This window comes from Bufo bufo, chromosome 5, assembly GCF_905171765.1.
Source record: "Bufo bufo chromosome 5, aBufBuf1.1, whole genome shotgun sequence".
NCBI lineage: Eukaryota > Metazoa > Chordata > Amphibia > Anura > Bufonidae > Bufo > Bufo bufo.
Window position 1 is genome coordinate 605,840 of NC_053393.1, and position 14,420 is coordinate 620,259.

The 14,420-nt window shown below is 44.9% G+C and overlaps 1 protein-coding gene across 3 annotated transcripts in view; it reads right to left on the reverse strand.

Annotated features, from left to right (window-relative positions):
- Window positions 1-14,420, reverse strand: part of LOC121001997 (zinc finger protein 585A-like) — a 60,769-nt gene that overhangs the window by 31,529 nt on the left and 14,820 nt on the right. For all 3 annotated transcript variants that reach the window (XM_040433291.1, XM_040433290.1, XM_040433292.1), the window contains exons 3-6: window positions 10,492-10,653; window positions 10,285-10,408; window positions 10,076-10,167; window positions 2,195-2,252 (exon numbers count right to left, since the gene is read on the reverse strand). In XM_040433291.1, the coding sequence (XP_040289225.1) occupies window positions 2,195-2,252; window positions 10,076-10,167; window positions 10,285-10,408; window positions 10,492-10,653 (436 nt within the window). The remainder of the gene's footprint in view (window positions 1-2,194; window positions 2,253-10,075; window positions 10,168-10,284; window positions 10,409-10,491; window positions 10,654-14,420) is intronic.

Genomic DNA, 14,420 nt, shown 5'->3' on the forward strand with positions numbered 1-14,420 from the left:
CACCTCTCCAGCAGAAGAGCTGGCATCAGAGCAGAGCGCCGCTGGCCTCTGCCCTAACCGTTCATTTACTACCAAGGCAGGAGTTGGCACCATCAACCCCAGCTGAAGCGCTGGCATCAGGGCAGAGCGCCGCTGGCCTCTGCCCTCCCCTATCCTCTTCTCCAGAGCTGGACTTCCCACTGGCTACCCCAGCAGAAGAGCTGGCATCTGGGCAGAGCGCAGTCGGCCTCTGCCCACCAAGTACCTACAGCTCCAAGCTAGAGAACCACAAGGAAGCAAGGAGTCGCAGATGCCCACTCAACAGCTGGGGACATACAAAAAAGAGCCAGGCCCCAAAATTCAACAGGTCCAGTATTGGGTTGCGGTTGGACTGCCAGACACACTCAGGTACTGACCGTGAGGTCAGGTATCTGGTTAGTCTTCCCTGGGAGGGGGAGATGTGTGGGGAAACCAACCTCGCCACTGGGTTTCGGAGGGGCCTGTTTATCAGCCTCTTGCCCCAGGATTATGGCCCATACTAACTTTAAAGGAGCAGACAGACCGGCCGCACAGCTTAAAGCTGTCTTTGGAATTGTATTTTGTTATGTGAGGGTACCCAGATAGCTAATTGTATTGTATTTGTGTATTCTGAGTGCCATTCACCTAATGATATGCACTCAGACTTGAGCTATCTGGGAATATGTTAAATGTCTGTGTTTGCTGTGGGGGTGTGACATTGTGTGTTTGGGTGGCGATTCCTGTCCGGTTGTCCCCACATGTGTATTGGCGATTTCCCTTTGTCCTGAGAGATAATTGGATTACTCCTCGGGTGTCTCCAGGGCAGAGAGGAGGAAACCATGTTGCATTGTGGGGATGTGTTGTGTCTGTGTATCCTGAGTTGCTGCATATCTGTCCTGTGTCGCAGTCTTCCTTCTGGTCCACTAGGGGTGTGTTCACCAGATGGGGACCTGCATAAATACGGGCGGGTAGCCCTCAATAAAGCAGTTCCTGTTTTATACCTTCATGAAGTCTTGGCTCATGTTTGGGGGATGGAATAACTACACTCTTGGGGATTGCTATATCACAATACTCCCCTGAGTATAAGCTCTTGTAAGAGCTTGCTCCTGGTTCCTGTCTCTGGATTTAGGAGAGGTTCACCCACTGGAGCCTGGAGCCTTGTCGTAGGTCCAGGGTGGGTAGGAGACGGCGGGACCTCCACCAAGCTTCGGCGGTTCGTGGGGTCTGCAGTGCTGACGGTGTCAAGTGGAGTGCTTGGAGTCCTCTGGAAGCACTAGGAGAATCTATCGACGGAGGTACCCGGTCGGGGTGCTAGGCGTTCCGTTACAACAAGTAAATCCACTGCTCAACTATTCTGCAAAGATATTTACTGCGGGGGCAAGTTGAAAACACAGATGGCACATGCTTGTGACAGTCACTCGAGTGCGTGATCCATAACTTTAGGGCTATTTAAGGACCACTCCCCATCATCTCTTTCCCTAAACAATTAGGTTTGTTCGTATCTGTGGTGCCAGGATAGATCTGGATTGTCCCAACTAGTATTTTTTCCATGTGCCTTTACCTTCTCTGCTTGGACTACTATATTCCATTAACTCTGCTAGCTCTGACCTTTTTCTTGATCAAACACAATTCCTTCTCTTGACACAGAACTGTTTTCTACTCACATCAGTCAATGACCACAAATTCTGCAGCAGTGAAGCTGCCCTCCATCCGTGGCAACCCAGAGGATACACTATCCAGATAGGCCTAGTGTCAGCCACCCATCTAATGGAGTATCATTGTGGCATTTTTCTTTTGAAAACTTAAAAAAAAAAAGGCGCAGTTGATAAATCTGACATGCACCTCAGTAACATTACTAACTACACCCACTTTCACAACCAAAAGTACAGAGTGTAGTAACATCACAACAGCAGCATGCCCCCCAAAAAGTGTGAATTTTTCCCACCAGAATGTTGTGGTAACATAAATTCTGCCCAATATATCTCCAGCCCAAAAGGGATGAGAAGAGAAAAACACCAAATAATATTCCGCTGAACCTTCTGGTAAAACATTCTACTGATCCAACTCACTGGACGAGGGCTTCAGGAAACAATCAGCAGGTATGTATGCCACACATATCTCCAAGGACAGCTTAGGAAAACTGAGTCTACAATCTAGAATAGCAGAATAAAACACACCATTTAGGAGAACCTCTTACCATTCGCAGACACTGTTGGTTTTTTTTTGAGCCCACTCGTCGTTCCTCCACAACTTTCCTGCAAGAATCACACATTAAGGACATGAGAACACAGAAAAAGAAGCCATAGTCCATCCAATATCCAGATGAAGAAGATGAATGACCCAGAGAAAGCATAACCAACCTACCTAAAAGGGGAAGGATCACCCTTAGTGCCGATCATCAGGATCAACCTTCATCCAAGGATTTCACTACAACATCAGACGATCCTGGAGTGATCGCTGTAATAATTACCTCCAGGTCCTAGATTATTCAATGACGTTCATGCTTTTATAGTAAAGAACCCTTTAATCACCACTGAATGTTCTTTTCTCCACCGAGAGGTGTCACTATGGTTTTTGAGGTGATCTTATGACAGAAATCTCCTGACAATATTTCTTGCAATTATATACTTGTACAAATGGTTCACGTCCTCCTTAGATGACTCTGGAGCCCAGGACTGGACTGTATATTCTAGATGAGGCTGCACTAATGATCTGTACAATTCATGTCCTCCTTAGATGACTCTGGAGCCCAGGACTGGATGTACAGTCAGGTCCATAAATATTGGGACATGGACACAATTCTAACATTTTTGGCTCTATACACCACCACTATGGATTTGATATGAAACGGGCAAGATGTGCTTTACCTGCAGACTGTCAGCTGTAATTTGAGGGCATTTACATCCAAATCAGGTGAACGGTGCAGGAATTACAGCAGTTTGTATATTTGCCTCCCACTTGTTAAGGGACCAAAAGTAATGGGACAATTGTCTTTTCAGCTGTTCCATGGCCAGGGGTGTGTTATTCCCTCATTATCCCAATTACAATCAGCAGATAAAAGGTCCAGAGGTCATTTCCAGTCTGCTATCTGCATCTGGAATCTGTTGCTGTCAACTCTCAAGATGAGATCCAAAGAGCTGTCACTATCAGTGAAGCAAGCCATAATTAGGCTGAAAAACACAACAAACCCATCAGAGAGATAGCAAAAACATTAGGCCTGGCCAAAACAACTGTTTGGAACATTCTTAAAAAGAAGGAACGCACCGGTGAGCTCAGCAACACCAAAAGACCCGGAAGACCACGGAAAACAACTGTGGTGGATGAGCGAAGAATTCTTTCCCTGGGGAAGAAAACGCCCTTCACAACAGTTGGCCAGATCAAGAACACTCTCCAGGAGGTAGGTGTATTTGTGTCAAAGTCAACAATCAGGAGAAGACTTCACCAGAGTGAATACAGAGGGTTCACCACAAGATGGAAACCATTGGTGAGCCTCAAAAACAGGAAGGCCAGATTAGAGTTTGCCAAACGGCATCTAAAACAGTCTTCACAGTTCTGGAACAACATCCTATGGACAGATGAGACCAAGATCAACTTGTACCAGAGTGATGGGAAGAGAAGAGTATGGAGAAGGAAAGGAGCTGCTCATGATCCTAAGCATACCTGTCACAGCCAGACAGCTGAGAAGCGCTCACAGGAGCTTCTCAGATCCTCCTCCTTGAATTTCTTTGTTTTGGTTTAGTTTCTCATCTCGTTAGTCTATCTCAGCTGTCATGCAGTCAGACTGATCGCTACCCTTTAAGTTCCTCCCCATAATGCAGTAGTGTGCGGCTGATACAACTTCCTGGAGTGTGTGTGCATGCTGTTCCCAGTTCCCAGTCCTCAGTCGTCTGCAGATAAGTGCTGTTTATGTATTTATGTTTTTGTCTTTTCTGGATCCAGGTGACCCTGACTCCCTCCGTGTCAGTGTAGGGAGCCGGTGGTCGTGTCCCTTCACTATTGTAGGGTCTTCAGGTAATAGATAGCCGAGGAACGTGGATATGCGGCCATACACCTTTGGGGTGTTCGCATAGGCTGAGCAGTGAGGGAGAACGGCAGCTCTATTGCAGGGGTCTCCCTTTGTTCCTTAGTTGTGGATCCAGAGAGACATTGTTTATATGGTATTGTCTTGTTTCCTGTACACCATCCGTGACATTATTAGCCGCCAAAACCGTCTCAAGCATGGATCCGGTTTCACTTTTGGCTGAACGCCTCCAGGGTCTTTCATTGGAGGTAGCTGATCTCCGTAGGATTTTTTTCTCTGTTTCAAGTGACCGGTTCAGCTTGCGTTCATGGAGTTTGTGCTGAGCCCAAGATCTCGCTCCCGGATACGTTCTCTGGGGGTAGTGAGAATTTTGTGCGTTTTAAAGAGGCTTGCAAACTCCATTTTCGCCTTCTTCCCCATTCCTCTGGTGATGAAGAATGGAGGGTGGGGATCATTGTATCGCTGCTCAGAGGTAACGCTCAGTCTTGGGCCTTTTCGCTACCGGAGGGGGCACGGCCCCTCCGCTCAGTGGATGAATTCTTTTTAGCCCTGGGTCAGATATATGATGATCCGGATCGTATTGCTCTGGCTGAGTCTAGACTACGTCTGTTATGCCAGGGTAAACAATCCGCAGAGATATACTGCTCCGAATTTCGGAGATGGGCAGCTGATACTGGTTGGAATGATGCTGCACTCCGAAGTCAATTTTGCCATGGTCTTTCAGAGGGATTGGAAGATGCATTTTCCTTTCATGAGAGGCCTATCTCCTTGGACTCTGCTATGTCTCAGGCCGTTCGTATTGACAGGCGTCTTAGAGAGAGACGAGAGATCTCTCCTTCCTGTCCTACTCAGTCTCGGAACAGTGCAGCGGTCTCATTCTGTGCGCAGGAGTCTCAGTCGCTGTCAGCCCCTTCTGAGCAGGAGCCCATGCAGCTGGGGTTGATTGCCTCTGACAATAGAAGATTCAGCCCGCATGGGAGGGTTTGTTTTTGTTGTGGAGGTATAAATCATTTGGCAAATGTTTGTCCCTCAAGGAGATTCAGGCAGTTTTCTGGGAGTAATAAAGAGACAAAAAGGAAAAAATCTTTTAAAAATGTTCCGTCTGTTACTATTGGCAGGGTTGAGGCGGAAATTGAAGGTTTTCCGTTTGCTTGTAGTTCCCGTTTTGTCCTGTCTGCTAGGGTGGCGCTAGAGAGCAAGAGCATTTTTTGTGAGATTTTTGTGGATAGTGGAGCAGCTGTCAACCTCATTGATAATCAATTTGCAATAACTCATGGTTTCCAGGTATGCACTTTGGGAAGGGATATTCCTGTTTTTGCTATTGATTCAGCTCCACTTTCTCAGAAATCATTAAAGGGCATAGTTCACAATATCCGTTTAATTGTGAGTGATGCTCATGTTGAGGATGTGTCATGTTTCGTCCTTAGCGGTTTGCATACTCCTCTAGTGTTGGGGCTACCCTGGCTCACTAAACATAACCCCACCATTGATTGGCAAGCGAGGCAAATAAATGGTTGGAGTAACTTTTGCAGAGAGAATTGCCTCATAACATCTGTTTCTGAGGTTTCTACTAAGACTGTACCACCTTTCCTCTCAGAATTTTTGGATGTCTTCTCTGAGAGTGGAGTTCAGGGTTTGCCTCCGCACAGGGAGTACGATTGTCCTATTAATCTCATCCCAGGCGCCAAGCTGCCTAAATCTCGTTTATACAATCTCTCCCAACCTGAGAGGGTCGCTATGCGTGCTTATATCTCTGAGAGTCTGAGAAAAGGACACATACGACCCTCGAAGTCACCTGTTGCCGCTGGTTTTTTCTTTGTTAAGAAAAAAGATGGTTCTTTAAGACCTTGTCTGGATTTCAGGGAGCTGAACAGTATCACTATTCGTGATCCTTATCCGCTTCCTCTGATCCCGGACCTGTTTAACCAGGTTGTTGGGGCTAAAGTCTTTTCCAAATTAGACCTAAGAGGGGCATACAACCTGGTTAGGGTCAGAGAAGGAGACGAATGGAAGACGGCTTTCAATACCCCTGAGGGCCATTTTGAGAATTTGGTTATGCCTTTTGGTTTGATGAATGCCCCAGCCGTTTTTCAGCATTTCGTCAACAGCATTTTTTATCATTTATTGGGAAAATTTGTATTAGTGTATTTGGATGACATTTTGATTTTTTCTCCTGATTTTAAGACTCATAAGGAACACTTACGTCAGGTCTTGCTCATTCTGCGGGAGAATAAATTATATGCGAAACTGGAAAAATGTGTGTTTGCGGTTCCAGAGATCCAATTTCTGGGGTTTCTTGTCTCCGCTTCTGGTTTTCGCATGGACCACGAGAAGGTTCGCGCTGTGCTTGAGTGGGAGCTTCCTGAGAATCAGAAGGCGCTGATGCGTTTTTTGGGCTTTGCCAATTATTACAGGAAATTTATTTTGAATTATTCCTCTGTTGTTAAACCACTCACTGATATGACCAGAAAGGGGGTAGATTTTTCTTCCTGGTCGGTAGAGGCGCGTAAGGCCTTTTCTAATATCAAGGAGAGTTTTGCTTCCGCTCCCATCCTAGTACAACCTGATATTTCGTTACCCTTCATAGTTGAGGTTGATGCTTCTGAGGTAGGGGTGGGTGCGGTCTTGTCTCTCTCAGGGTTCCTCTCCTGCCAAATGGCAACCGTGAAACTCTCCTCCGCAGAGAGAAATTATGATGTGGGAGATAGGGAATTGTTGGCCATCAAGTTGGCTTTTGAGGAATGGCGCCATTGGCTAGAGGGAGCCAGACACCCTATTACCGTGTTTACTGACCATAAAAATCTGGCCTATTTGGAGTCAGCCAAGCGTCTGAACCCGAGACAGGCCAGATGGTCTTTGTTCTTTTCAAGGTTTAATTTTGTTGTTACGTTCCGCCCTGGGGTTAAGAATGTGAAGGCAGATGCCCTGTCACGTTGTTTTCCAGGAGGTGGGAATTTTGAAGACCCGGGTCCCATTTTGGCTGAAGGTGTGGTGGTCTCTGCTCTTTTTCCTGAATTGGAGGCAGAGGTGCAGGCAGCCCAGTCAGAAGCTCCTGATCTTTGTCCTCCTGGGAGGTTGTTTGTGCCTCTCGCTTTGAGACACAAGATTTTTAAAGAACACCACGACACGGTCCTTGCTGGGCACCCGGGGGCAAGAGCCACACTGGATCTCATCGCTCGGAGATTCTGGTGGCCTGCGCTTCGTAAGTCGGTTGAGGGTTTTGTGGCAGCTTGCGAGACTTGCGCTCGTGCCAAGGTCCCCCATTCACGGCCATCAGGTCCTCTCCTTCCTTTGCCCATTCCTTCCCGTCCTTGGACACATCTGTCCATGGACTTCATAACGGACTTGCCTCGTTCCTCGGGGAAGTCTGTGATTCTGGTGGTGGTGGACCGTTTTAGCAAAATGGTGCATTTTATCCCTTTCCCTGATTTGCCCAATGCTAAGACGCTGGCGCAGGCATTTATTGAACACATTGTCAAATTGCATGGGATTCCTTCAGACATAGTCTCTGATAGGGGCACGCAGTTTGTTTCCAGATTCTGGAAGGCTTTCTGTTCTCGCTTGGGGGTTCGGTTGTCATTCTCTTCTGCTTTCCATCCGCAGTCGAATGGCCAGACAGAGCGCGTCAATCAGAATCTGGAGACATATCTGCGCTGTTTTGTGGCGGAGAATCAGGAGGATTGGTGTTCTTTTTTGTCCCTTGCTGAGTTTGCTTTAAATAACCGTCGTCAGGAGTCCTCTGATAAGTCACCATTTTTTGGTGCATATGGGTTCCATCCGCAGTTTGGGACTTTCTCGGGAGAGGGCTCTTCTGGTTTGCCTGATGAGGACAGATTCTCCTCGTCTTTGTCATCTATTTGGCAAAAGATTCAGGATAATCTAAAGAGCATGAGTGAGAGATATAAGCGTGTGGCGGATAAGAGACGTGTGCCTGGTCCGGACCTGAATGTTGGTGATCTGGTGTGGTTGTCTACCAAGAATATCAAATTGAAGGTTCCCTCCTGGAAGTTGGGTCCTAGGTTTATTGGGCCTTACAAGATCCTGTCTGTCATCAATCCTGTTGCCTACCGTCTTGATCTTCCTCAGACTTGGAAGATCCATAATGTTTTTCATAAGTCCTTTTTGAAACCTTATGTTCAACCTATTGTACCCTCGCCTTTGCCTCCTCCTCCGATTATGGTTGATAGAAATCTTGAATTTCAGGTCTCTAGGATTGTGGATTCTCGTCTTGTCCGCGGTTCCCTCCAGTACCTCGTTCATTGGGAGGGTTATGGTCCTGAGGAGAGGATGTGGGTCCCAGTGACGGACATTAAGGCCTCTCGTCTCATCAGGGCTTTCCATAGGTCCCATCCTGAGAAGGTGGGCCCTGAGTGTCCGGAGTCCACTCCTAGAGGGAGGGGTACTGTCACAGCCAGACAGCTGAGAAGCGCTCACAGGAGCTTCTCAGATTCTCCTCCTTGAATTTCTTTGTTTTGGTTTAGTTTCTCATCTCGTTAGTCTATCTCAGCTGTCATGCAGTTGGACTGATTGCTGCCCTTTAAGTTCCTCCCCATAATGCAGTAGTGTGCGGCTGATACAACTTCCTGGAGTGTGTGTGCATGCTGTTCCCAGTTCCCAGTCCTCAGTCGTCTGCAGATAAGTGCTGTTTATGTATTTATGTTTTTGTCTTTTCTGGATCCAGGTGACCCTGACTCCCTCCGTGTCAGTGTAGGGAGCCGGTGGTCGTGTCCCTTCACTATTGTAGGGTCTTCAGGTAATAGATAGCCGAGGAACGTGGATATGCGCCCATCCACCTTTGGGGTGTTCGCATAGGCTGAGCAGTGAGGGAGAGCGGCAGCTCTATTGCAGGGGTCTCCCTTTGTTCCTTAGTTGTGGATCCAGAGAGACATTGTTTATATGGTATTGTCTTGTTTCCTGTACACCATCCGTGACAATACCACCTCATCAGTGAAGCATGGTGGTGGTAGTGTCATGGCGTGGGCATGTATGGCTGCCAATGGAACTGCTTCTCTTGTATTTATTGATGATGTGACTGCTGACAAAAGCAGCAGGATGGATTCTGAAGTGTTTCGGGCAATATTATCTGCTCATATTCAGCCCAATGCTTCAGAACTCATTGGGCGGCGCTTCACAGTGCAGATGGACAATGACCCAAAGCATACTGCAAAAGCAACCAAAGAAGTGGAATGTTCTGCAATCAATCACCGGACCTGAATCTGATTGAGCATCTCACTTGCTGAAGACAAAACTGAAGGGAAAATGCCCCAAGAACAAGCAGGAACTGAAGACAGTTGGAGTAGAGGCCTGGCAGAGCATCACCAGGGATGAAAACCAGCGTCTGGTGATGTCTATGCTCCAGACTTCAGGCTGTAATTGACTGCAAAGGATTTGCAACCAAGTATTAAAAAGTGAAAGTTTGATTTATGATTATTATTCTGTCCCATTACTTTTGGTCCCTTAACAAGTGGGAGGCACATATGGAAACTGCTGTAATTCCTGCACCGTTTATCTGATTTGGATGTAAATACCCTCAAATTACAGCTGACAGTCTGCAGGTAAAGCACATCTTGTTTGTTTTATCTCACATCCATTGTGGTGGTGTATAGAGCCAGAAATGTTAGAATTGTGTCCATGTCCCAATATTTATGAACCTGACTGTATATTCTAGATGAGGCTGCACGAATGATCTGTACAATTCATGTCCTCCTTAGATGACTCTGATGTCCAGGACTGAACTGTATATTCTAGATAAACTCTGAGTCACAAGACTATATTCTGTCAGCCTTACAAGCAGCTGATTGACATTGTGCTATTATTTGGTCTATGATTTGTACTGCAGCGCCTTACATTCATCTACACTGAACTTCAATTGTCAAGTGGACATCTAAACAGGTGGAAGTTCTACACAATCTTTTATGAAACCAGAAACTATTTCTAGATAATAGCACAGCCAACAACACAAGGAAGAGAGCAGAATCTCCACGGCTGGAGACATTTAGTAGAAAGCTTCCTGATATCAGTCAACAGAGGATTTACAGAAATCTCTGCATCATCTACCTGATCATCCAGACTTTGCTTTTCCTCCAGACAATCCTGGGAATATAGAGGATGGGGACATCTCTCTGGTGGATTTCTCTGACTGGATCCATCTATAGGGAACACACACACTGACTGACTGACTACATGATATATATGTAATGATCAGAAGATGGGTGAGTCTATGTGAGCCTCAAACCTGGTCCCCTATAAGACAGAGCTCCACTTACCCAGTGACAGAAGAGGCTGGTGGTCCTCCATCATGGCCTCCTTGTACAGATCCTTGTGTCCTTCTATATACTCCCACTCCTCCATGGAGAAATAGACCACCACATCCTGACACCTTACAGGAACCTGACAACACAATGACACCATCATCACCCAGACTCCACCAGTGCTGTTACTGGAGAAATTCCCAGTATTCCAAGCAGTGTCACCTCTCCTGTCAGCAGCTCAATCATCTTGTGGGCGAGTTCTAGGATCTTCTGCCCCAATTTCAGGGCCGGAGGCTCTGTGATAGGGAACCTGCTTAACCATTCTGACTCATGTATGATGAGAGTAACACAGTCCCCCGATGTCTTCTTCACTACTGTGTAATCCTGTGTAAGGAGAGAAACACTCAGAGAACAAAGCCCAGAAAAGAGGAGAAGAGAAAGGGAGGGCATGATGGAGACCTTTATAAATGTTACATGAGAGAAGAAGAGAAAGGGAGGACATGACGGAGACCTTTATATATGTTACATGAGAGAAGAAGAGAAAGGAAGGACACGACGGAGACCTTTATATATGTTACATGAGAGAAGAAGAGAAAGGGAGAACACGACGGAGACCTTTATATATGTTACATGGGAGAAGAAGAGAAAGGGAGGACACGACGGAGACCATTATATATGTTACATGAGAGAAGAAGAGAAAGGGAGGACATGACGGAGACCTTTATATATGTTACATGAGAGAAGAAGAGAAAGGGAGGACATGACGGAGACCTTTATATATGTTACATGAGAGAAGAAGAGAAAGGGAGGACACGACGGAGACCTTTATATATGTTACATGAGAGAAGAAGAGAAAGGGAGGACACGACAGAAACCTTTATATAAGTTACATGAGAGAAGAAGAGAAAGGGAGGACAGGACGGAGACCTTTATATATGTTACATGAGAGAAGAGAAAGGGAGGACACGACGGAGACCTTTATATATGTTACATGAGAGAAGAAGAGAAAGGGAGGACACGACGGAGACCTTTATATATGTTACATGAGAGAAGAAGAGAAAGGGAGGACACAACGGAGACCTTTATATATGTTACATGAGAGAAGAAGAGAAAGGGAGGACAGGACGGAGACCTTTATATATGTTACATGAGAGAAGAAGAGAAAGGGAGGACACGACGGAGACCTTTATATATGTTACATGTGAGAAGAAGAGAAAGGGAGGACACGACGGAGACCTTTATATATGTTACATGGGAGAAGAAGAGAAAGGGAGGACAGGACGGAGACCTTTATATATGTTACATGAGAGAAGAAGAGAAAGGGAGGACACGACAGAGACCTTTATATATGTTACATGAGAGAAGAAGAGAAAGGGAGGACACGACGGAGACCTTTATATATGTTACATGAGAGAAGAGAAAGGGAGGACACGACGGAGACCTTTATATATGTTACATGAGAGAAGAGGAGAAAGGGAGGACACGACGGAGACCTTTATATATGTTACATGGGAGAAGAAGAGAAAGGGAGGACAGGACGGAGACCTTTATATATGTTACATGAGAGAAGAAGAGAAAGGGAGGACATGACGGAGACCTTTATATATGTTACATGAGAGAAGAAGAGAAAGGGAGGACACGACGGAGACCTTTATATATGTTACATGAGAGAAGAAGAGAAAGGGAGGACACGACAGAAACCTTTATATATGTTACATGAGAGAAGAAGAGAAAGGGAGGACAGGACGGAGACCTTTATATATGTTACATGAGAGAAGAGAAAGGGAGGACACGACGGAGACCTTTATATATGTTACATGAGAGAAGAAGAGAAAGGGAGGACACGACGGAGACCTTTATATATGTTACATGAGAGAAGAAGAGAAAGGGAGGACAGGACGGAGACCTTTATATATGTTACATGAGAGAAGAAGAGAAAGGGAGGACACGACGGAGACCTTTATATATGTTACATGTGAGAAGAAGAGAAAGGGAGGACACGACGGAGACCTTTATATATGTTACATGGGAGAAGAAGAGAAAGGGAGGACAGGACGGAGACCTTTATATATGTTACATGAGAGAAGAAGAGAAAGGGAGGACACGACAGAGACCTTTATATATGTTACATGAGAGAAGAAGAGAAAGGGAGGACACGACGGAGACCTTTATATATGTTACATGAGAGAAGAGAAAGGGAGGACACGACGGAGACCTTTATATATGTTACATGAGAGAAGAGGAGAAAGGGAGGACACGACGGAGACCTTTATATATGTTACATGGGAGAAGAAGAGAAGGGAGGACATGACGGAGACCTTTATATATGTTACATGAGAGAAGAGAAAGGGAGGACACGACGGAGACCTTTATATATGTTACATGAGAGAAGAAGAGAAAGGGAGGACAGGACGGAGACCTTTATATATGTTACATGAGAGAAGAGAAAGGGAGGACAGGACGGAGACCTTTATATATGTTACATGAGAGAAGAAGAGAAAGGGAGGACACGACGGAGACCTTTATATATGTTACATGAGAGAAGAAGAGAAAGGGAGGACACGACGGAGACCTTTATATATGTTACATGAGAGAAGAAGAGAAAGGGAGGACACGATGGAGAGAATTTTATTCTGTTCAAAAATGCTTTCACTGCGTAAAACCTAACAAAAATAATAGACACATTGGGTATCGCCGCGTCTGTAACAACCGACTCTATAAAAATATCACATGATGTACCCCATCAAGTGAACGCTGTAAAACAATAGACACATTAGGCATCACCGTGACCGTAACAACCGGCTCTATAAAAATATTACATGATCTACCCAGTCAGGTGAACGCTGTAAAAATAAAATATATAAAAAGTGTGCAAGAACAGTCATTTTTTGTCACCTCGCCTTACAAAATGCATAATATCGAGTGATCAAAAAAGTCATATATACCCCAAAATGGTACCAATGAAAAAGTCACCTCATCCCGCAAAAAATGAGCCCCCACAGAAGACAATCACTTAAAAAATAAAAACCAATGGCACCCATAAACCAATCCATCAAAATCTATGCTGCAAAAGCCATATGGCACTCCTTCCGTCATGAGTCCTGCCATGTGCCCCCACAGCAGTTTACCAGCACATATGGGAAGTTCCCGTATTCAGGAGAAAATGGGTAACACATTATGGGGTGCTTTTTCTCCTGTTACCCCTTGTAAAAATGAGAATTTGGGGCTAAAGCAACATTTTAATGGAAGAAATGAAAACTTTCATTTTCACAGCCAAGTGTTTCCAAATTCTGTAAAACGCTTAGGGGGTCAAAGTGCTCAGTACCCCCCTTAATATATACTTTGAGTGGTATAATTTTCGAAATGGGGTCACTTTTTGAGGGTTTCCACTGCATGGGTACGTCAGGGTCTCTTCAAATACAAAATGGAGCCATTCTAGCAAAATCTGCCTTCAAAAGCCATATGGTGCTTTTTTCCTTCTGCCCCTACAGCCGTTTAGCACTATATATGTGGTATTTCTGTAAACTGCTGAATAATGTGTATTGAGGTTCATTTTGATGTTAATCCTTGCTGTGTTGCAAGAAAAATTTGATTAACATAAAAAAAAAATATATATATATATATATATATATATATATACAGGGAGTGCAGAATTATTAGGTAAGTTGTATTTTTGAGGATTAATTTTATTATTGAACAACAACCATGTTCTCAATGAACCCAAAAAACTCATTAATATCAAAGCTGAATATTTTTGGAAGTAGTTTTTAGTTTGTTTTTAGTTTTAGCTATTTTAGGGGGATATCTGTGTGTGCAGGTGACTATTACTGTGCATAATTATTAGGCAACTTAACAAAAAACAAATATATACCCGTTTCAATTATTTATTTTTACCAGTGAAACCAATATAACATCTCAACATTCACAAATATACATTTCTGACATTCAAAAACAAAACAAAAACAAATCAGTGACCAATATAGCCACCTTTCTTTGCAAGGACACTCAAAAGCCTGCCATCCATGGATTCTGTCAGTGTTTTGATCTGTTCACCATCAACATTGCGTGCAGCAGCAACCACAGCCTCCCAGACACTGTTCAGAGAGGTGTACTGTTTTCCCTCCTTGTAAATCTCACATTTGATGATGGAC